This window comes from Callithrix jacchus, chromosome 5 (genome assembly GCF_049354715.1).
Source record: "Callithrix jacchus isolate 240 chromosome 5, calJac240_pri, whole genome shotgun sequence".
Taxonomy (NCBI): domain Eukaryota; kingdom Metazoa; phylum Chordata; class Mammalia; order Primates; family Cebidae; genus Callithrix; species Callithrix jacchus.
In genome coordinates, this window is record NC_133506.1 from 105,342,542 (window position 1) to 105,363,615 (window position 21,074).

A 21,074-nucleotide genomic window follows, 5' to 3' on the forward strand; every position below is an offset into this window, starting at 1 on the left:
TTTCCCTCTGTCAAAAAATTGCCAAAGCAACCTCAGTCTACAGGGAGTAGCTGCTTTCTGCATTTGCTACTTCAACAGTCTTCAGAATCCTTTTATGCCTTTTATCAGTTGATCATCTTTCCCAGTTAACAATTGTTGTTACTAAATTATCCCCATTCATATTATAGGGAAGTGGTTTATTTCTCCTGACTGGACCCTGACTGATATATAAAGACTTAAACAAAAAGAGATCAAGAGAAGGAAAGGACAGAGAGACAAGGAGAATAAAGCCTGGTAAGTTCTAAAGTAGGTTCACAGCTCTACCATAAGCTTGTTGGCTTCTCTTCTACACAGGATACACCAGCAGTCCACCAGCATACAAAAAAATTATTTTCTCACTTGCAGTTATTACTGGGGAGTGGGAATGGTAGTGGGAACTGAGATGACCACATTAACTCCAGGAAATCGCCACGTACATGATGATGCAGCACAATGATCATCTGGCAAAAATACTGCCAAAGCAACCACAGTGAACTGGCACCAGTGTAAAATGTGATGCTTACAGTTTTTGTGAGATGGAGTTTTGCTCTGACTGTCCTGGCTGGAGTGCAATGGCGTGATCTCGGCTCACTGAAACCTCCACCTCCCAGGTTCAAGCGATTCTCCTGTCTCAGCCTCCCGAGTAGCTGGGATTACAAGTGCATGCCTCCATATCTGGCTAATTTTTGTATTTTTAGTAGAGACGGGGTTTCATCATATTGGTCAGGCTGGTCTTGAACTCCTGACCTCAGGTGATCCACCTGCCTTGACCTCCCAAAGTGCTGGGATTATAGGTGTAAGCCATTGTGCCTGGCCTGCTTAGTTTTAATACAGTCAAGCCTCATAACAGAAACTTTCTGTTGTACCTTTTACCTATGTTATCTAAATAAAAACAAATATGCTGAATAATCAAATAACACTGGCATCCTTTAATTCTAACAAGAATATTAGAATTACATAGATATATTTACCTAATAAAGCTCTTAAAAGCAGCAGACTGAGGGTTGATGCAGAGAGGCACTCTGTTTCCTTTCTGCTGTTCCAAAATGAACTGGTGAATAATTTCTGTGGAGAAAGCAAGCATCATACAATCCATGACAATTTGCAGGCCCAGGAGCAGTGAATTCTCAGCTGACTCTAGCCAGCATCTGAATAGCATTTCCTACTGGTTTAGTTAAATCAAAAAACACATCATCTATCAAGCAGAATTCAGCTGAACTTCCTAAAACGAAAACGACAGCTGTTGCTAAATGTAGGCAAAAAACCCACTGGTGGCATTACAGACTGCAGCCCCATCAGTAGGAAGAGTAAAATGGTCTATAAATTTGAGAGAGACTCCAAGGTCTGGCATTATAGATGAACTCTTCTAAGTTGCTGCCTTTTGGAAAATCAGTTGGTATCTAGGTGTACAGTTTCAGGTGGTTACTTGGGGACTCCCCTCTCTTGTAAAATGTCCTAGAGTAGACACTAAAATCACTCAGAATTTTGGATGTCATTACCCCCACTGTATCCTAATAGGAGACCCTGCAACAAAATTTTATGAGTACACTATCAGAAATTCCCTTCTCTTGTCATCAGCCAAGGAATGATTCCCTCAGTGAATTTTTATATTTAATGGAACTTTGTATGTTATATAAAGAAGATCAATACGTTTCAATCAATGAAATGACATTGAGTGAATACATATAAAATGTATTGAGTCATACTCACTAAATAAACTGAAATAAGAACAAACTATTCATTCCTCTCCCTAACCTTCCCCTGTGTTTAATATTAAATATGAATTGTTATGCCCTGGACACATAGCTATATACAGGGTTGTAAAATAAACATACAGGGGAGCTTTGGTTACCAACCACATCTCAGCTCTTCATGGCCACCTGATGGAAAATGTTACTTGGCATCTTGCCTGGCCCAAGGCCAAACCAGATACTCACCTTTAACCTGTCGGACAGAACTGAGGTTCTTCTCAAAAGTGTCATCAAATTTGGGATTGGTGACAGGCTCAAAGTCACTGGTATAAACTCTTCCAGTAGAGGTGGAAAAGCAACATTTACACATACATGTGTGATATCGTAGTCGCCCTTCATCTAGGTAGGGGTGGGCTAAGGCATCCTTAGCGGATATTCTTTTGGACTGAAATCAAATTAGAGACCAGCACATCAACACTACAGATAAATATGACTGTCCACATAGGATCTTTCAAAAGACATATTAACTGCTTTACACGGCTTATATATAATTTATAGTACATTCCATCCAAAGAGGGATAACTGAATTTAGAGGTGGGTAACATAGCAGCATAGGGAGTGTATAATTTAGGACAACTACTGTTACCATCTACCATCATAAAGCACTTAGAAGTGCCTTTCTGTTGAAATTCTGAGAAGTTCCTACCCTGAAACAGATGTATGCAGGGTCAAAAATCACAAATACCACGACATTTAACTATGTAGTGCTTCGAATGGGATTACATTTATATTTTAAATAACAGGCTGTATTTTCTAAATATGTGTCAGTATCTAGAAGATATGTTCATAGTGGCAGTCTTACAAAGCTTCTTGACATTTTTATTCTCTTAGAATACCAAACAGACTAAGGCAAAAGCTGCTGGAGTTAGGCAGCAGATAGCGGTCTGACTGCCATGTTTTGAGATACAGCTCAGTCTGAATATCAGGAGTCTAGCATTTTATTTTCTGGTACTTTATTTTTTTTAATTTTTTTTGTAGAGATGGGTTCTCCCTATGTTCTTGAATTTCTGGCCCTCAGCCTTGGCCTCCCAAAGTGCTGGGACTGCAGGTATGAGCTACCGTGCCCAATCATTTTCTGTCACTTTAGATCAGAATACTTAATATATTAGTTTTAAGTTACCTGAAAATCTAAACTTTTAAACTTATTACTCCATTAAAAAATTAATGTGCCTTCTTTTAGCTCAGTAGGCTAATGTGTACTACTGAGACAAAGTAAATTTTAAAGGATTTAAGGATGAACTCAATAGTACAGAGTAGAACAAAAATGAGAACTAACACTTTGCTCTGATTCCAATATGACCAAGCACTTCACATTACACAATTTAAAGAAGAAACCCACTTTCATTTTCAAATAAACCAAAAACAACGGAATCATCCTAATTGTTCTGGTCCCCAAATAATAAAAAAATGTTTTCCATAAACCTGGATTCCCTACAAACACTTTTATCTCTGATTTTTGCTATGCTGATCTAAAAGGGCATGTCATGACCTTTCATGATAGGATAATCTCAGAAGAAAGCGGGTGTTTTATTTACCATGAACCGGCAAATGTATACTTGATAACCTTGGCTTGTTTTCCTTTCAATGAGTTCATGTTTTTTATTTGGTGACCTAGCTCTTCTGAAGTCTGAATCCCCTGCACTCTTAGCAAGTAAACTTTTTCCTTTTCTTTTTTTCTAAAAAAAATCTGAGTCCTTTGACAGCTATTCCTAGAGGTTCCACTGGGACAGAGTTCCACTGCTAGAACCCAAAGAAACAAGTAGGTTGACAATGTGCAAGCCTAGTCAAGGGCCCCTCTGAGCCCTTGGCTTCCCTTTCCATTTTTCATTAACTTCTGTTCATGAGTTTCAGCACAGAACTTCAACAGTTTATCCTTCTGTTTCTTTAGGTCATATACAGCGATCATTCCAACAACTTACTTCCAAGTATGAAGTAAGATGCTTCACACTTATAACACTGTCCAGTTTCTCCAATAGCTTGGCATTCTGTGTTACAGATAAACATAAATGCTTCCTTTTTTTAAAAAAAAAAAAAAAAATCACTGTTACTTGCTGGGTTATCCGCAGGACTTTTTGACATTTTCAATAATATCTTTACTCCACATAGCAGAGAACAGGCCAAAAATACAGAAAATAATGCCCATAGATCTTGGTACCATGTGAAGCATTGTGGGGAACCTGTCATTGGTTCATTGCATCTGGCCTGTACATGTGCCACTTTATTACCTGTTGTGGACACACATGCATGGGGGAATCTGGATATGCTTGGGGAAGATAGAATCACAGCTGACAGAGGCTGGGAGGATCTTTTTTCCCTTGGGGATACTGAACAAACTGTGTGTTGTATACCTGCTTTTTGACTGTGACCTGTCACTAAGGTCATTTGTGATGTCATGTTGGCATTCAAAGTTCCAGATTAGGGATGTTCAATGTGTATGTGTATGTATGTGTGTGTGTATGTGTATCTCACCACAGACACCTGCCTCTTAGACTGAATCAAGTAATTGAGTCAGCATTTCCAGTACTGTTTCAGTCCAGGAGCAGACACACCATGGCAGTAGACTGCTTAACCCAAGATCAACAAAACAAGAATAACTAGTTACCTAAGACTAAATGGACTAAATAAATACACTGATTTATTTATGGTCAATGGTCTGTTCTTCATGGGTATTTAAAAGTGGCTCACAACTGTAATCTCAGCACTTTGGGAGGCCAAGGCAGGTGGAACACTTGAAGTCAGGAGTTTGAGACCAGCTTGGCCAACATGGTAAAATCCTGTCTCTACCAAAAATATAAACATAAATTAGCTGGGCCTGGTGGTGCACGTCTGTAATCCCAGCTACTCAAGAGGCTGAGGGAGGAGAATCTTTTGAACCCAGGAGGTGGAAGTTGCAGTGAGCCTAGATCGTGCCATTGCACTCCAGCCTGGTCCACAGAGTGAGACCCTGACACACACACACACACACACCCTCTCATTTCTTCTTAATGTATTGCTGACTTTTAATTTAACAGGTTAAAATCAGAACAAAACTCTCTTTAAATGGTTTCTTGTTCTGACTGAAGTCTCAGAACTGGAAATTTTAAAAAATCCTTAATATAGATCAAAAGCTAACAAAGCATCAGGCGAATTTAAAAATAACAATTCTGTAACAGAGTAATAACCTTGTTGGCTTTGTTTATAACACAGTGATAAAAGCAGTTAATTGTTATGTAGTGTACATTAACTAAATTAATTTCTTTCTTTTTGAGACAGGGTTTTGCTCTGTCTCCCTTGCCAGGGTGGAGTACACTGGTGAGATCATGGCTCACTGTGGCCCTGACCTTCTGGGCTCAAGCCATTCTACCACCTCAGCTTCCTGAGAGGCTGGAACTACAGACACGTGCTACCATGCCCAGCTAATTTAAAAAAATTTTTGATTTTGTAGATGTGGGGTCTCCTTAAGTTGCCCAGGCTGGTCTTAAGCTCCTGGACTCAGGGAATTCTCCCACCTCAGCCTCCTAAAGTGCTGGGATTACAAGCATGAGCCACTGTGCTCTATGCTCAGTCTAATTTCTTTGTTTTTAAATGACTATGCAGTTATTTATATAGGTTCCATAAACATGTACTCCTCCTTACCAGATAAATCTTTCTCTGTAAATAAATCTTTATAACTACAGCCACACCAAAAATTTCATTTAATTGTGATAATCCCACTATTAAAGAATAAGGACTACATGTCACATGTAGAATTTATGTACAAAATACCTCCCAGAAAAATGTGCTTACTACTTGCTCTATGGCTTTAAGGATATTCCAGCCTTAAAGATTGTAAATACTAACAGATCAGCAGCATTAATAAACATGGGTTTCTCTAGACCAGGTGCAGTGGCTCATGCCTGTAATCCCCGCACTTTGGGAGGCTGAGGCAGGCAATCACAAGGTCAGGAATTTGACACCAGCCTGAATAACATGGTGAAACCCCATCTCTACTAAAAATACAAAAATTAGCTGGACGTGGTGGCGTGCACCTATAATCCAAGCTACTTGGGAGGCTGACACAGGAGAATCACTTGAACCCAGGAGGCAGAGGTTGCAGTGAGCTGAGATCACGCCACTGCACTCCAGCCTGGATGACAAAGCAAGACTCTGTCTCAAAAAACAAACAAAACATGGGCTCTCAGAGAAAGAGGATGGCTTACAGCTCTAAACAGTGTATGCACACCTGGTAGAGGTGAGTTACATGGTTCTTGGATCCACATCTAAATAGAAATAGAGAATAAAATATTTCTAACACATAAATTTCAATCCTAGACCCTTTAGAAAATCCTCTATGGGTCGACAGAAATTACCTCTGAAGCCTGAATTTCACACAGCTCTAATTTTGTTAACCACATAAAAGGAGGGTTTTAAGACATATTCATCAACATTTTTTGTTAGCTATGTAGATAAACTTGCAAATAACACAAAATATCAAATAATAGTAAATCACTAGCTCATTAAGTTATATGATTGAAATTGTCCTTAATGGTGGGAATGTGACCACAAGGAGACTGTGGAAGCAAGAACTGTCACTTTTGTCAGGCTTACAGTATCGTATCACTAAGCACTCCACATACCACGTGGTATGGTTTGGCTGTGCCCCCACCCAAATCTCATCTTGAATTCTCACGTGTTATGGGAAGGACCTGGTAGGAGGTAACTGAATCATGGGAGCAAGTCTTTCCTGTGCTGTTCTTGTTATAGTAAGTCTCATGAGATCTGATGGTTTTAAAAAGAAGAGTTTCCTCTTTTTCTGCTGCCATCCATGTAAGAGGTGACTTGCTCCTCCTCGCCTTTCGCCATGATTGTTAGGCTTCCTCAGCCATGTGAAACTGTAAGTCCAATTAAACCTCTTTCTTTTGTAAATTGCCCAGTCTTGGGTATGTTTTATCAGCAGTGTAAAAATGGACTAATACACCACAAAACAAAACAACAGCAAAAAACACCAAAATAAACACATAATCTACACTGTATACTGAGACATCACAAAAATAACTTGAGTCACCCTAATTGGTTCTGGTCCCCCAAACCTTGACTGTTTCTCACAAACCTGGACTCTTAACAGAATGTTTTTTATCCCTGATCTTTGCTATGCTGATGTCTGTAGGTTTGTGCATTTGATAATCTTCTAAGAAAGTTGCAGCTTCCTCACTACAAATGGCCCAATGTAAACTTAATAACTTTGGTAATCTTGTGGTTTTTAAATCTTTTAAATATCTGGTATTTTTTGTATTTGGTGACCTTGTATTCTTGGCATAAAATTTTCTTTCCTAAATGCTTCCATTTTTGAGTCTTCTTGACATTAGTTATTGGCTAGATGTGAGTAATATTCTCTGGATGAACAAATAAATGAAGAGCTGAGCTTACACTGTAATTTGTAGTACGTTCCAGAAGGGTCAAGTCCAGAAAGGGTATTGGGAAGAGCTTCCATCTCAACAACCCAGAACAGACATTTCCTTATGCAATATAATGGTCAGATTTTTTCAAATAATCTTAAAACATTTTGTGTTCTGATTGGGCATGGTGGCTCACACCTGTAATCCCAGCACTTTGGAGTCTTGAGGCAAGAGGATCACTTGAGCCCAGGAGTTCAAACCAGCCTGAGCAATATAGAGACATCTTCTCTACAAAATATTTAAAAATTAACTGAGCATGCTTGTAGTCCCAGCTACTCAGGGTGCTGAGGTAGGAGGAATGCTTGGGCCTGGGAGGTTGAGGGTGCAGTGAGCTGAGATCACACCTCTGCAGTCTAGACTGGGTGACAGAGCAAGACCTTGTCTCAAAACAAACAAAAAATTATTTTTTCCTGATTTAACTTGGTGCCAAACTCCTTTTACAAATATTGAGATTAATAAGAAATAAGAGATAAATGAGATCCAGCTCCTTAACTCTTCCCCTAGACTCTTATATGTTAATAAACTTCTGTGTGATGAGTGCACGATACATATGATACTGGTGATTGAAGTTTATGTTTTGAAAAGTAATTATTTACATTGCCAATCTATTCAAAACCACATTGTTTCTCTCAGAACACATTTATTTGTAATTCATTAAAAATACATAAAAACAAATACTACTTACTGGATCAAAGACCAACATCCTGCAAAGGAGATGAACAGCTTCATGTGTAGCCTGGCTAGACAGGGTATAGAGTACAGGAAGAGATGGCTGTGAAAAAATTAAAAATTCAAATATTTAAGTGAGTCTTTGTGTAAATAGCTATGGAATACAGCCGGCTTATGACAAGGTAAGTACTCAGCTCGAAAGGCAATGTGTGTCTAAACTCAAGGAGAATGAGTTTTCCCTTCATTAACCAGTCTTCAAAAGCAACAATTGTTACTAAGTTCCCATAGCTTGCTTGCTTGCTTTATTTATTTATGTATTAATTTATATCTGATGGAGTCTCACTCTGTCACCCACGCTGCAGTGCAGTGGCGCCATCTCGGCTTACTGCAACCTCCACCTCTAGGGTTCAAGTGATTCTTCTGCAGTCAGCCTCCCAAGTAGCTGGGATTACAGGCATGTGCCACCACGCATGGGTAATTTTTGTATTTTTAGTAGAAATGGGGTTTTGCCATGTTGACCATGCTGGTCTCAAACCCCTGACTTCAAGTGATCTGCTTGCCTTGGCCTCCCAAAGCGTTGGGATTACAGGCGTGAGCCACTGCGTCTGGCCCTGTAGTATTTTTATATTGCATGATTATCCACTGTAGGGTAAAGCATAAAAGAGCCTATGAAAAATGAAAAGGAGTTGTAAATATGGCACTCCTGCTAGCCATCTTTTTTTTTAATAGGAGAAAAGGCACGTACATTTATTTATTGTGTGTACATGGGAGGCTTCAAAATAAAGCCCCAAACCCCTAATGAGGTACAGAAGCTTGAGGTTACAGAAGCAATGTGGGCTCAGAGCATGGCCAAAACCAGGATTTGGTTAGCCTTATATCTTTTTTTTTGAGACAGAGTTTTGCTCTTGTTACTCAGGCTGGAGTGCAATGGCACGATCTCGGCTCACCGCAACCTCCGTCTCCTGGGTTCAGACAATTCTCCTGCCTCAGCCTCCCGAGTAGCTGGGATTACAGGCACGCACCACCATGCCCAGCTGGTTTTTCTGTATTTTTAGTATAGATGGGGTTTCACCATGTTGACCAGGATGGTCTCGATCTCTTGACCTCGTGATCCACCCGCCTCGGCCTCCCAAAGTGCTGGGATTACAGGCTTGAGCCACCGCGCCCGGCCAGTTAGCTTTATATCCTAAATGCTTTGGCAAGAATGATAATCAAACATGCCTAGGTATGGGAGAGAAAAGATTTAAAGGCAAAGCATGTAAATTATAAGCATGTGAACTGTCTTATGACAACATGATAAAGGTGCTGAGATACTAGTCCTAAAGGAGCTATAGGACACTCAAGAACTAACAGAACCTTTAAAGTACACCACTGGTTTTGATGGTTCAATCTGAATTGTCTTTATTATCAATTTCTCACTCAATAATTGTCTTCATAAGTGGTAGGCTTATTCACATGGCCATATCTGACCTCCGTGAGGCAGAGATGGCTTCAATGACCTGAGAAGCCATTGAACTTATAAAGCTTCTGTTTCACTGCTAGGAGTGTCAGGAGACAGAGCAGGTAAACGGCATCTGCTCTGTCTCTCACACAAGTAAATTCTTTATCTTTAACATTAAAAAAGGAAGAATTAAGGAAGGTGACAAAAAATGTTTAGACACTCCCTTTCTTCCGATGCTTAATACAACTGTTGGCAGAGAAATTATTCCTCAACCTTTGAAAGTTCTAGATGTATGGCCAAATTATTATTGGTTTGACTTTCATACAATTAAAAAAAAAAACTAACCTTGTAGTGGAGTAAATGATTTTCCTAATGGGTTTTAGACCTGGCATCTACTTATAACCTTTCTGTGGTCAGAAAGTCTAGAAGGTCAAAGCCTATGAAAAGCAACTCAAATAACAATAAAGTTAAAAGCTGAGGCTGGGTGCGGTGGCTTATGTTTGCAATCCCAGCACTTTGCGGGGCCAAGGCAGAAGGACTGCTTGAGCCCATGGGTTGGAGACAAGCCTGGGAAACATCATGATATGCCATCGCTACAAAAAATTTAAAAGTTAGCCAGGCGTGGTGGCACATGCCTGTAGTTCCAGCTACTTGGGAGGCTGAGGTGAGAGGATTGCTTGAGCCTGAGAGGTAGAGGCTGCAGTGAGCCGTGCTTATGCCACTGGGTGACAGTGAGGTTCTAAAAACAAAACAAAAGTCAAAGCCTTTTTTAGTTAGACCTAAAGAAAACCTAACTTTAGGGGTAATGACCCCGGACCTTCACTATGCTTTGGAAGAGTGAAGAGGCTCAAGTGCCATAAACTATATTTTATCTCTTCCCATTAGCTCTAAGTGCTGCTGCTGCTTTTTTTTTTTTTTCTTTTAAAGATATGGAGTCTTGCTATGTTGCCCAAGCAGGGCTCAAGTGATCTTCCCACCTCAGCCTCCCAAGTAGCTGGGACCACAGGCACATGCCACTGTGCCCAGCTTCTCTAAATCCTTCTTTTTTTTTTTTTTAAATAGGAGATGGAGTTTTGCTCTGTCACCCAGGCTGGAGTGCAGTGGTGCAATCTCGGCTCACTGCAACCTCTGCCTCCCTGGGTCAAGCGATTCTTCTGCCCCAGACTCCCGAGTAGCTGGAACTACAGGCATGCACTACCAAGCCCAGCGCCTGTTTGTATTTTTAGTAGAGCCATGGTTTCAACATGTTGGCCAGGCTGGTCTCGAACTCCTGACCTCGTCCACCCACCTGGGCCTCCCAAAGTGCTGGGATTACAGGTGTGAGCTACCACACCCGGCCAATCCTTATATCCTGTTGCTTCAGGGTTTCCCTATAAAACTTTGAACTTTTAGGAAATAATCAGACTAGAGCAGCCTTTGGTAGTTCTGGGGCTTCTTCTTTTATAATGCCCAGACTGTTTCATTATGATTATATTTGTGGGAAAAACTAAAAAGAGTTTTAAAAACATATGTGTTTCTCTCATTTGAAAAACAATTTAAAAAGCCATCTGTGAACCGTGTAGTATATTTATCTGGTCCTGATCTCCAGATACTGCCTCATCATACCACTTTAGAGTTAGGGCATTTACATTTTGTTACTACAGTATTAATGGTCTATTAACAAGAGAGCAGAACTTCAGCGAGTAGTAGGTGGGACAGGGGCAGGAAAGGCAGTCTGGTTTATGTTTGGACAAATCTGACCATCTGAACAACACTATATTACTTTAAAGGCAAACTGGAGGCAAGTTTTACTTGCAAACTCTTATATAAATTTCATGTGGGTAGTCTGCCTTGTATTTTCTGGTTTGTCAGTAGATGAAAATTCAAAATATCACAGAAAGTTCCTGCTATTTGGGCACTGGAAGGCCAGAAACAGCAGCATGAACAGTAATATAAGCAGGTCTCATGTGGATCAAACTCTCCACAACACCAGAAACAGGAGAAGCAGAACATTAGAAGGTTTCCTTGGACTTTGGTCAAAACCTCAGAATCCTACTGTAATTATTAACATCAAGAATTTTATATATCTTCCTCCTTCCAACAAAAGCCACATAGGAAAATCCAACAAAAACAACACAAAGAAGATACCACAGAATCATCAGGAAGTTATTATTCATTATGCAGAAGTTTTCTTTGGGATCAAAGAGTAATAGAGATAAGATTAGATGGAGGTTCTAGCTCTGTCTTGTCACTAATTAGATAAATCAACATGTCTCAACCTCAGTAATTTTAAGTATAAAATGAGGTGGCTGGACTATGTGATTTCTGAAGTTTAGTTCTAAAATTGTATGTCTTTTTTGTTCATTTGTTTTGAGACAGGATCTCGCTCTGTCACCCAGGCTGGAGTACAGTGCTGTGATCTCAGCTTACTGCAGCCTCCACCTCCTGAGCTCAAGTGATCTTGCTACCTTGGCCTCCCAAGCAGCTGGGACTACAGGTGCACACCACCATACCCAGTTGATTTTTGTATTTTTGTAGAGACATGGTTTCATCACGTTGCCCAGGCTGATCTCAAAGTCCTGAGCTCAAGCCACTGGGCTGCCTCGGCCTCCCAAAGTGCTGGGATTTGTACAGGTGTGAGCCACTGTGCCCAGCCTTGTATGAGTCTTGATAAGATTACTTCGGATAAAAAAAATTAAATATATACACAGAACCCACACAGTATATCTGGCATTCAAGTATCATAGACCCACTCATTATTCCTTGGTACATGTACATGTTTGCAGAGAGAAAAGTATTTCTTTTCTTTCTTTCTTTCTTTCTTTCTTTTTTTTTTTAAAGAGGCAGTCTTGCTCTGTTGCCCAGGCTGAAGTGTAGTGGCATGATCAAAGCTCACTGTAGCCTTGAACTCCCAGTCTCAAGCGATCCTCCTACTTGTGCTTAGCCTTGAACTCCCAGTCTCAAGTGATCCTCCTACTTGTGCTTCTGAGTACCTGGGACTACAGGCATGTGCCACCATGCCTGACTTTTTTTTTTTTTTTTTTTTTTTTTTTTTTGAGACAGAGTCTCGTTCTGTCACCCAGGCTGGAGTATGGTGATGCAATTGTAGCTCACTGCAACCTCCGCCTCCCAGGTTCAAGCGATTCTCCTGACTCAGCCTCCCGAGGAGCTGGGATTACAGGCGCCTGCCACCACACTCAGCTAAGTTTTTTGTATTTTTAGTAGAGACAGGGTTTCACCATGTTGCCCAGGCTGGTTTCCAACTTCTGAGCTCAGGTAATCCACCTGCCTTGGCCTCCCAAAATGTTGAGATTACAGGCGTGAGCCACCGTGTCCAGCCCTGGCTTTTAAAAAAAAGTGTTTTGTAGAGACGGTCTTCCTATGTTGCCCAGGCTGATCTCAAACCCTTGGATTCAAGTGATCCTCCCATCTTGGCCTCCCAAAGTGGTAGGATTACAAGTGTAAAGCCACTGTGCTCAGCCTAAGTATTTCTTGTTTAAAAATGTGTGAGTCTATACTAGCTCTGAAATTATCTGTATTAGTCAAAATAAGGAGAAGTGGAGAATAATGGGGGAGAGGCTTTAACTTACAACTTAATTTATATGTGTTTTACACAAGAATTTTTTTTATTGTGTAAAGTGAAGTAATTTGATATTCTTGAAAAATTTTTACTTTGACTGTGAATAGCTATCTTCTTTTTTACTGCCTGTGCAGGTTGGAAGCCAAATTCCAGACAATTCGTACAACTGAATTGTCTTACCATAAGCAGTTCTTTCCCTTCCACTCTCGAAGTGAAACTACTCATCCTATTTTTGTGAAGATATGTCATAGTTTCACAAAGGGAATACTGGAAGAAGTACTAGAAGACATGAGTTTGAATCCTATCCTAGACATTACTAGACTTAGGTAAGTCACTGAAGCTTTAGCTTTCTCATCTGTTAAACTGCACCAGTACACACATCTCTACCTCCCAGCATCAATGCTAATCATTTAGCAGCCACCCAGTGTCAGAGCCTGCGTTAGTTGTTGGAAGTAACGAAGATAAAAAAGACTTATGTGGTAGGCAAGGAAGAAAGGCAAATAAGTAGTTCCATTTGCCAGTGAATGGGGATAGAGAACAAATTAAAAGGCAGAATTTTCAAGACTTGAAGACAACTGGCTTTGGAATAAGTGGCTGGAGAAAATCAAATGAGTGGATGTTAATGCTACCTGAAATTTTAAATTTCTCCCTCCACCAAATTTCACCTTTCTTTATAGAAGCATACCCTAACAAATACACTAAAAATATAAGTATCATTTAGCCTAGAACAGCCATGTTACATACTTTCTCCTTTTCTGTGTCAGTTCATTCATGCCAATGCTTCTTAGGAAAAACAACCATTAACATTTTAGTTTCTAGCACTGGCTCCACAGGAAAGATGCATTGCTAGAGATACTGTATTTCTTATTTATTTATTTTTTGAGATGGAGTTTCGCTCTTGTTACCCAGGGTGGAGTGCAATGGCGTGATCTCGGCTCACCGCAACCTCCGGCTCCTGGGTTCAGGCAATTCTCCTGCCTCAGCCTCCTGAGTAGTTGGGATTACAGGCACGCGCCACCGTGCCCAGCTAATTTTTTGTATTTTTAGTAGAGACGAGGTTTCACCACGTTGACCAGAATGGTCTCGATCTCTTGACCTCGTGATCCACCCGCCTCGGCCTCCCAAAGTGCTGGGATTACAGGCTTGAGCCACCGCGCCCGGCCAGAGATACTGTATTTTTAAGTTCACTTTCTTCCCTCTAACTCACCAGCCATTAGGTTAAAACCATTTGAGTCAGGTATCAGCAACAAACAAGAAGTTTATATTTCTCGTTAAGTGCAATAGAATCAATCTAAATAAGCAAAATAATAATAATAATAAATAGAATGCTTAAAAATATGCCCTAGGCTGGGCATGGTGGCTCATGTCTGTAATAACCTTTTGGGAGACCAAGGTGGGAGAATTGCTTCAACCCAGGAACTCGAGGCTAGGCTACTTAGGGAGATCCTGTCTCTGTTTCTTGTTTTTTTTTTTTTTGAGTCTCATTCTGTCACCCAGGCTAGAGTGCAGTGGCGCGATCTTGGCTCACAGCAACCTCTGCCTGCCTCGCAGGTTCAAGCAATTCTCCTGCCTCAGCCTCCCAAGGAGCTGAGATTACAGGTGCTGGCCACCACATCTGGGTAGAGACAAGGTTTCATAGTGTTGGCCAGGCTGGTCTTGAATTCCTAACTTCAAGTGATCCAGCTGCCTTGGCCTCCCAAAGTGCTGGGATTACACCTCACCCAGCTGAGAGACCCTCTCTCTTTTAAAAAAAAAAAAAAAAAAAGAAGGCTTAGTAGGGCAGCATGTGCCTGTGTATTTGAGAGGCTGAGGTAGGAGGACTGCTTGAGCCTGGAAAGTTGAGGTGGCAGTGAGCTATGCACTCTGGTCTGGGTGACAGAGTGATACCCTGTCTCAAAAGAAAAAAAGATGCCCTAAATATCTCATTTGGAAATATTTTTGCCAATTATCCTAACATTCACACATGTTAAATCTTCTCCTTTAAAATAAACTGCTCCATTTTCTGTTTGTTCATCAAGTTTATAAGTAACTTAGCAATGTGGGAGTGAGTGGGTGCCAGGGCTGAATCATGAGGACAGGAAGGGGTATGAAGAGTGCTCTATTAATGACTATGATTAATTAAATGAAGCAGAGATGAGCTTCTGGACTTGGGTGAATGGCTGTAAATAATATGCCAGAGTTGCTAACTGCAACATGCTGGTTGCTACAGCAGAGTCAGCTGGACTATGAAAGTGTCCCGAGTAGATGTTCCTACTAGTTTTCATCCACTTACGTATAAGTTTTAGACCTTAGCTGGCAGCAAAGAAGCTATGATGATCAGTCAGCAACATTAGGTGAGTATGCACAGTGAGTCCACAATAGTAAGCACTCTGGGGTGACATAAACCCCTATCTAGAAAATCAGTTTGAACTGAATGAATTCTCTAACTTCATTAGAGTCTGTTATATGTAAGATACGGTTCCTGTCAGGAGACAGAACCATCTTCACTTCAGCAAAAATACTGTATCTATTTCTGACACAATTAGGTGGGAACAAACTGAGGAAAACTGAAGACCTAAACCTTATTGTAAGAGAAGAACAAAAGGACTAAGAGCTGGCAATAGACTTTTCTGTCCTATCAACAGGTTAGTAGTACCTTAACTATTCTTCCTTAATAGATATTTAGGCTGTGGCAGCTAAGCTTTCCTTCATTCAGGATTTTGAGCTAGAGAAAAGAGATAATAAACTTAAAACACCACACAGTGTTTTATTCTGTCCAGCATTCCCTGACCTTTAGGGAAACACTCCTTTTCACTCCCAAACCAAGTGGTTTGATTGGGCTTGACTGCAATCTCCTAACTCCAAGGATGAGTACTTGACCCAGGTCTGGCCAATCAAATGAGCACCATGATTAGCTCCAGGATGGGCACATTGTCTCAGACAGGCAAGGGACGGACAATGGGATGGCTAACCCAATATATACCCTCAACACTCTTTCCTTAGCTAACTTTATTATATAAAACAGGAAAGCTAAATACTCACTTTGCTAGCCTGTTTTGCAGCTAGGAGGCCACATAAGACACAGTTCTGGACAATGACATATGAGCAGGAGTTTGCTAAGCAGGCTTCTAGGAAAGCTTTTGCTTTCCTGATCAAGGGAACAGATAGTGTGAATGCACCCTTTTTCCTCCATTTTCTTGCTTTGAATATGGATGTGTGTTCTTGACAGCTACAGCTATATGGTGACTAGTCACCACACAGTATGCAGGCAACATTCTGAAGATGGCAGCACAGAAAATTAAAAATAGCTGGATCCTTGACACAAGTAAGCTACTCTATCAGCTCCAGACTATGGAGGAAACCTCTTGATATGAGGAAAAAGTGGACTCTTATTTCTTGAACCACTATAATTTTCTACTACTTGCAGCCAAACATATTCCTAATAAAAAATCTTTCAGATATTTTTTTCTGGAGCTATTTGGGAAGCTCTTTCCAGAGGATAGTTATGGTAACAGAACGTAGGCCTGGACCGCTGGCTCCATCTTTGCAAACACATGGAGAAAGCCTGTCTGAAAATGAAGCCAAAACACAGGAAAGCAGAGCAGAGAAGGAGTCAGATTCCTGGCATGGAAGATCATGTCACGACCTGAATTCTAACAGGGCTTGAAGTTGGTTGTAGCTCGAGATTTTTTGACACATTAATCTGTGACTTTAAGATGACAGTCAATTAGGTCCTCCTTTTGTATATGTATATAGTTAACCCTCGAACAACACAGGTTTAAATTGCATGGGTCTACTTAGATGTGAATTTTTTTTCAATAAAAGTTATATTGAGTGTGCCTGACTCTCCTTCCACCTCCTCCACCACTTTGACCTCTGCTACCCCTCCTTTCTCTTCCTCCTCAGCCTACTCAATATGAAGACATTTATGATGATCCACTTACACACAAATAGTCAATTCATTTTCTCTTATGATCTTCTTAGTAACATTTTCTTTTCTCTGGCCTACTTTATTATAAGAATACCAGTATATAATACATATACAAAACGAGTTAACTGACTTATACATGGTTTTCTGACTGTAGGCAGGGGGTTAGGGGGTGCAGTTGGCACCCCTAGCCCCTGCATTGCTTAAGAGTCCACTGTATGTTTTTGAAAGTCCAATATTCTATTTGTACAAATACATGTAAACAAATATGTGAATATATATCTGGAAAGATATTCTTAAGTTAATCCAGATGGGACTGGGAATGGGGGTGGTAGTTGCAGAAAACTAACTTGCTGTAAAATTTTTGTTTTACTTTATATGTTCTCACAGATTACTAACATATATAAAAAATGAAATTTTAATAAATCTGCTGTGAAGATACAGGTGCCAGGCAGTATATACTAGCTAAGAACATAGATTTTGGAGTTAAGGAAACCTAATTTTAAGATCTGGTTTATGATGTTAAAAATGTTATTTAACTTCCGTTAATCTTCCATTTCCCATCTGTAAAAAGGAATAGTAATGGTACATTATAGTGTTATTGTGATAATTTAATGAGGTAATATATAAGAAGTGTTCAGCCGGGCGCGGTGGCACAAGCTTGTAATCCCAGCACTTTGAGAGGCTGAGGCAGGTGGATCACGAGGTCAAGAGATCGAGACCATCCTGGTCAACATGGTGAAACCCCGTCTCTATTAAAAATACAAAAAATTAGCTGGGCATGGTGGCGCATGCCTGTAATCCCAGCTACTCAGGAGGCTGAGGCAGGAGAATTGCCTGAACCAAGGAGGCAAAGGCTGCAGTGTGCCGAGATCACGCCATTGCACTCCAGCCTGGATAACAAGAGCGAAACTCCGTCTCAAAAAAAAAAAAAGAAGTGATCAGTACAGTACATAGCAAAGTTCTAATTATTGTTAGAAATTATTTAAAAAATAATAATTTATGTCTAACTTTTGAGTAATTACTTAGATGAAAACTACTTGAAAGAAGCTTAGTTTTTCTCAGTCCAAACTCAAAAAACTTGATTGAATTTTTAGAAGTATTCTTCATGAGTTTAAACACCATCAATCTAATATTCCTAGATTAAGTAATTTAAAATAAATACAGTGAGATACAGCTTGCTCCAGTTAGTCCTCTAAATGAAGACCTCCAACTGGCCTAAGCAGCATCACTGAGGATTACTAGGAGTCTTTTCTAAAAGTCAGAGGCTCTTTCTGTGTGCACACATTTTTCTTTCATGCAAAGTATCATATACTTCATTTTCTACTATTCATAAGCTTAAAAGAAATTCACCCAAAATTTTTCTATAGATTTTTTGTAAAGATCCTTTAAAATGTTAAGGCATAAAATAGACTAAACCTTATCAAATGCCTTTTCTGTGTCAACTGAGATAATCATGATTTTTCTCACTGAAGATATTATAAAATATTAATATATTTTCTGTAGGTGAACCATCCTTGCATTCCTGGGATAAACCTCACTTGATCATGTGTAATTTTTAAAAAGTCACAAGCTTCATTTGCTGTTTTAGAGTCATAACTTTAATTGTTAATATTTATTAAATGTTTTCTATGTGCCAGGCACTATTCTGTGGTCTCCTTACATGCATTAGCTCTTTTATCATTATAATAATTTAATGAGGTAAAACCATTTTAAATCCTCATTTTACATATGAATGAACTGATATACAGAGGTTAAATAATCTGCCTAAGTCACAAAGGGAGGTACTAGTAGAGCCAGGATTCATACTCAATCCGTCTGAAAATTGTATTGTACAACTCCCAGTTCACCATTCAAAACATGTGCAATGTGGTAAACCTGAGATTGGCACCACCGTCTGCACTCTTAATCACTACAGTCCAGAGGTTATAAATTCAGTATATAACCTGTGCAGAGCACAAAGCTAAACACTATACATTTTGCGGAAAAGTCATGATGTACAGAAACATAAGCTATATTGTTATTCCAAAGACCAAATTAATCTTTTAAAGTAAAAAAAAAAAAATCCAGGTAACTACATACCAAATATTTTTGTGTGTAGGTGTCTTCCAACCTCAGCTGTAAATAGCTATGATATGAATGGAGATATCTTCAAGCAGCTGCTAATAGGCCAATAAGAGGCACACAGGACATGCATCTTGTAATTGGTGAGTGGGCAGGGAGTGGGAAGTGAAAAGGTAGAATCTGATTGGTGGCTTAAGTAAAGAGCTTCAAGAACCTGTTAACATCTCTTGAGAGCAGTGATGATATAAAGATCAATTAGCAAACACAGATGAAAAACTGAATTTCCATATTGGAGGGAAAATGATAACAGGCAATATGCTAGGTTTATTTACATTCAATTATATATGGCTGGTATAACTTTATACACATCTAGCTGGATTAGTGTTCAAAGACCATGAGTATCTGCCTAAGGAGGCCATTTCTAGCAGTAGATAAAAGCCATCTAAAGACCTTAAAGTCTCTGCAAAGTGCATCTAGCCTTTAAACAGAAATGGTCTCCTAACTAGTTTTCACTCCACCAGTCTTCTCTTCAAAATCAAAATATTCCAACACCAAGACTGGACAGGGCTGCCCCTTTTACCACAGTGTTCCCTTAAGGTCATCACTAAACTCAGTGACAAGCAAAGGCATTACTGATAAAAGGTCAATTAATAGCAAAATGTATAAGAAATGATTTGGTTAGACATCTCAACCTATTTAGTTAAATAAAAGTGGAACTTCAGATTTTCCTTTCCTCTTCTTTTGCTTTATAAAATAATATATTACTTTTTATTTCATGGAAAGTCTTAGGTTTTTACAACTAACAGATTTTTTAATTTTTCACAGAAAAAGTACTCAATTGCCAGGAATACTCAGAGCAGTGCACAGTGACTTTTGGTAAGGTAAGTTACATTTTTGACCTGTTCTATCTAGACAGCAGATGGGAAACTCCTCAGTTTCCTTGTTCTTCAGGCTGCTGTTTAGCAACTCTTTGACACAGATGATTAATTAACTAGCATGCATTAACAACAGTTAAAAATCCTCTAGAGACAGAAGGGTGACATAAGGGTGTCTGATCTTCATCAGTTTTCATTATTGTTTACCTTGAACTAGGCAAGATTTACTAATTAATGAAGTCAGTGAAAGAGGACAACTGTTTTGCTACTTCTAAGGACACATTTACCAAGAGGCATTAGTAAATTAGTTTAATGTTCCTGATGCTGGCCAATAAATGGAACATAATAGATCTTGTTAGTTCCTTCTATAATACAGAACTTTCCTCTAGGTTAAGATTTACTGCTCTCTTCTAAGGGTGTTAGGGCTTCATATTATTTTACAGTTCTAAACCAAATGCAACAGAAAGATGTAATCATCAGGGGGCTATTTAATAAACAAGCATACATCTCTATTTGCTAGCCTGGGCTGGCTTTAAAAGAGAACACACTTTACCTCATTGCCTTTTATGCCTGTGACAACAAAGCTCTGGAGTCACACTAGAATTGCAAACAGAGAACTGCAAAAGGAAGGTGAGGCGCTCCTTTTGCAAATGTCTGGCTGACAGTTTGAGGAGAAGTGTCCAATTCATTCTGTCATTTGGTACTATCAATCAGATAATCTAAATGTCCAATTCAAAAGAAACCAAAACTTAGGAAAATTTGTTGCTGGGTCATCCTGTTCAAGTCTTATCTGTTCTGTTTTAATTTGTTGCTCCTAAGAAAAGTATTCACCTTATTCAGTCTTCACATCATTAAGCTGTTCTGTCCAAAGGAGATTAGAAAGTGCTTGTAAAAGGCCGGGAGTGGTGGCTCACGCCTGTAATCCAAGCACTTTGGAGGCCAAGGCAGGCGGATCACCTGAGGTCAGGAGTTCAAGACCAGCCTGACCAACATGGTGAAACCCCATCTTTAAAAATAAATAAATAAATAAATAAATAAATAAGAAAGTGCCTGTAAAAACTGCTGCTAAATCAACAGGTGGAGATAAAAAACCATCTTTTCTTTCTCAGCAGTGACTCGGCTAGTTGCAAGTAATATTGATGAGTACAAATCTGGCAATCTATCTTCATTCTTCTTTTCTAACAACAGTGACATCTGATTCTGTGTTAGTGCAATAGCAACAGCTTCACATCCCTGGCTGGAATAAGAAATACCAGCTATACTGGCTCAGTATTTGGAAAGGACATCTTGATATACATATACTAGGTTATGGCATTGAGGTCAAAGCTCCATCTCCAGTAGTTTTTCCCATCTATACCACCAAATCAGGAGACACA

At 39.7% G+C, this 21,074-nt stretch overlaps 1 protein-coding gene and 1 long non-coding RNA gene across 3 annotated transcripts in view; one reads left to right on the top strand and one right to left on the bottom strand.

The window, feature by feature from the left end:
- NLK (nemo like kinase) overlaps nucleotides 1-21,074 on the bottom strand; it is a 170,457-nt gene that overhangs the window by 3,124 nt on the left and 146,259 nt on the right. The window contains exons 8-10 of one of the 2 annotated variants that reach the window (XM_002748265.7): nucleotides 7,869-7,955; nucleotides 1,956-2,154; nucleotides 990-1,083 (exon numbers count right to left, since the gene is read on the bottom strand). In XM_002748265.7, the coding sequence (XP_002748311.3) occupies nucleotides 990-1,083; nucleotides 1,956-2,154; nucleotides 7,869-7,955 (380 nt within the window). The remainder of the gene's footprint in view (nucleotides 1-989; nucleotides 1,084-1,955; nucleotides 2,155-7,868; nucleotides 7,956-21,074) is intronic. The other variant, XM_008997218.5, reaches the window with a different exon arrangement.
- The window catches only part of LOC103793208 (uncharacterized), a 39,250-nt gene continuing 32,677 nt past the window's right edge, over nucleotides 14,502-21,074 (top strand). Inside the window, exons 1-3 of the long non-coding RNA XR_004743406.3 lie at nucleotides 14,502-15,476; nucleotides 18,861-18,966; nucleotides 19,649-19,704. This is a non-coding gene — a long non-coding RNA (uncharacterized LOC103793208). The remainder of the gene's footprint in view (nucleotides 15,477-18,860; nucleotides 18,967-19,648; nucleotides 19,705-21,074) is intronic.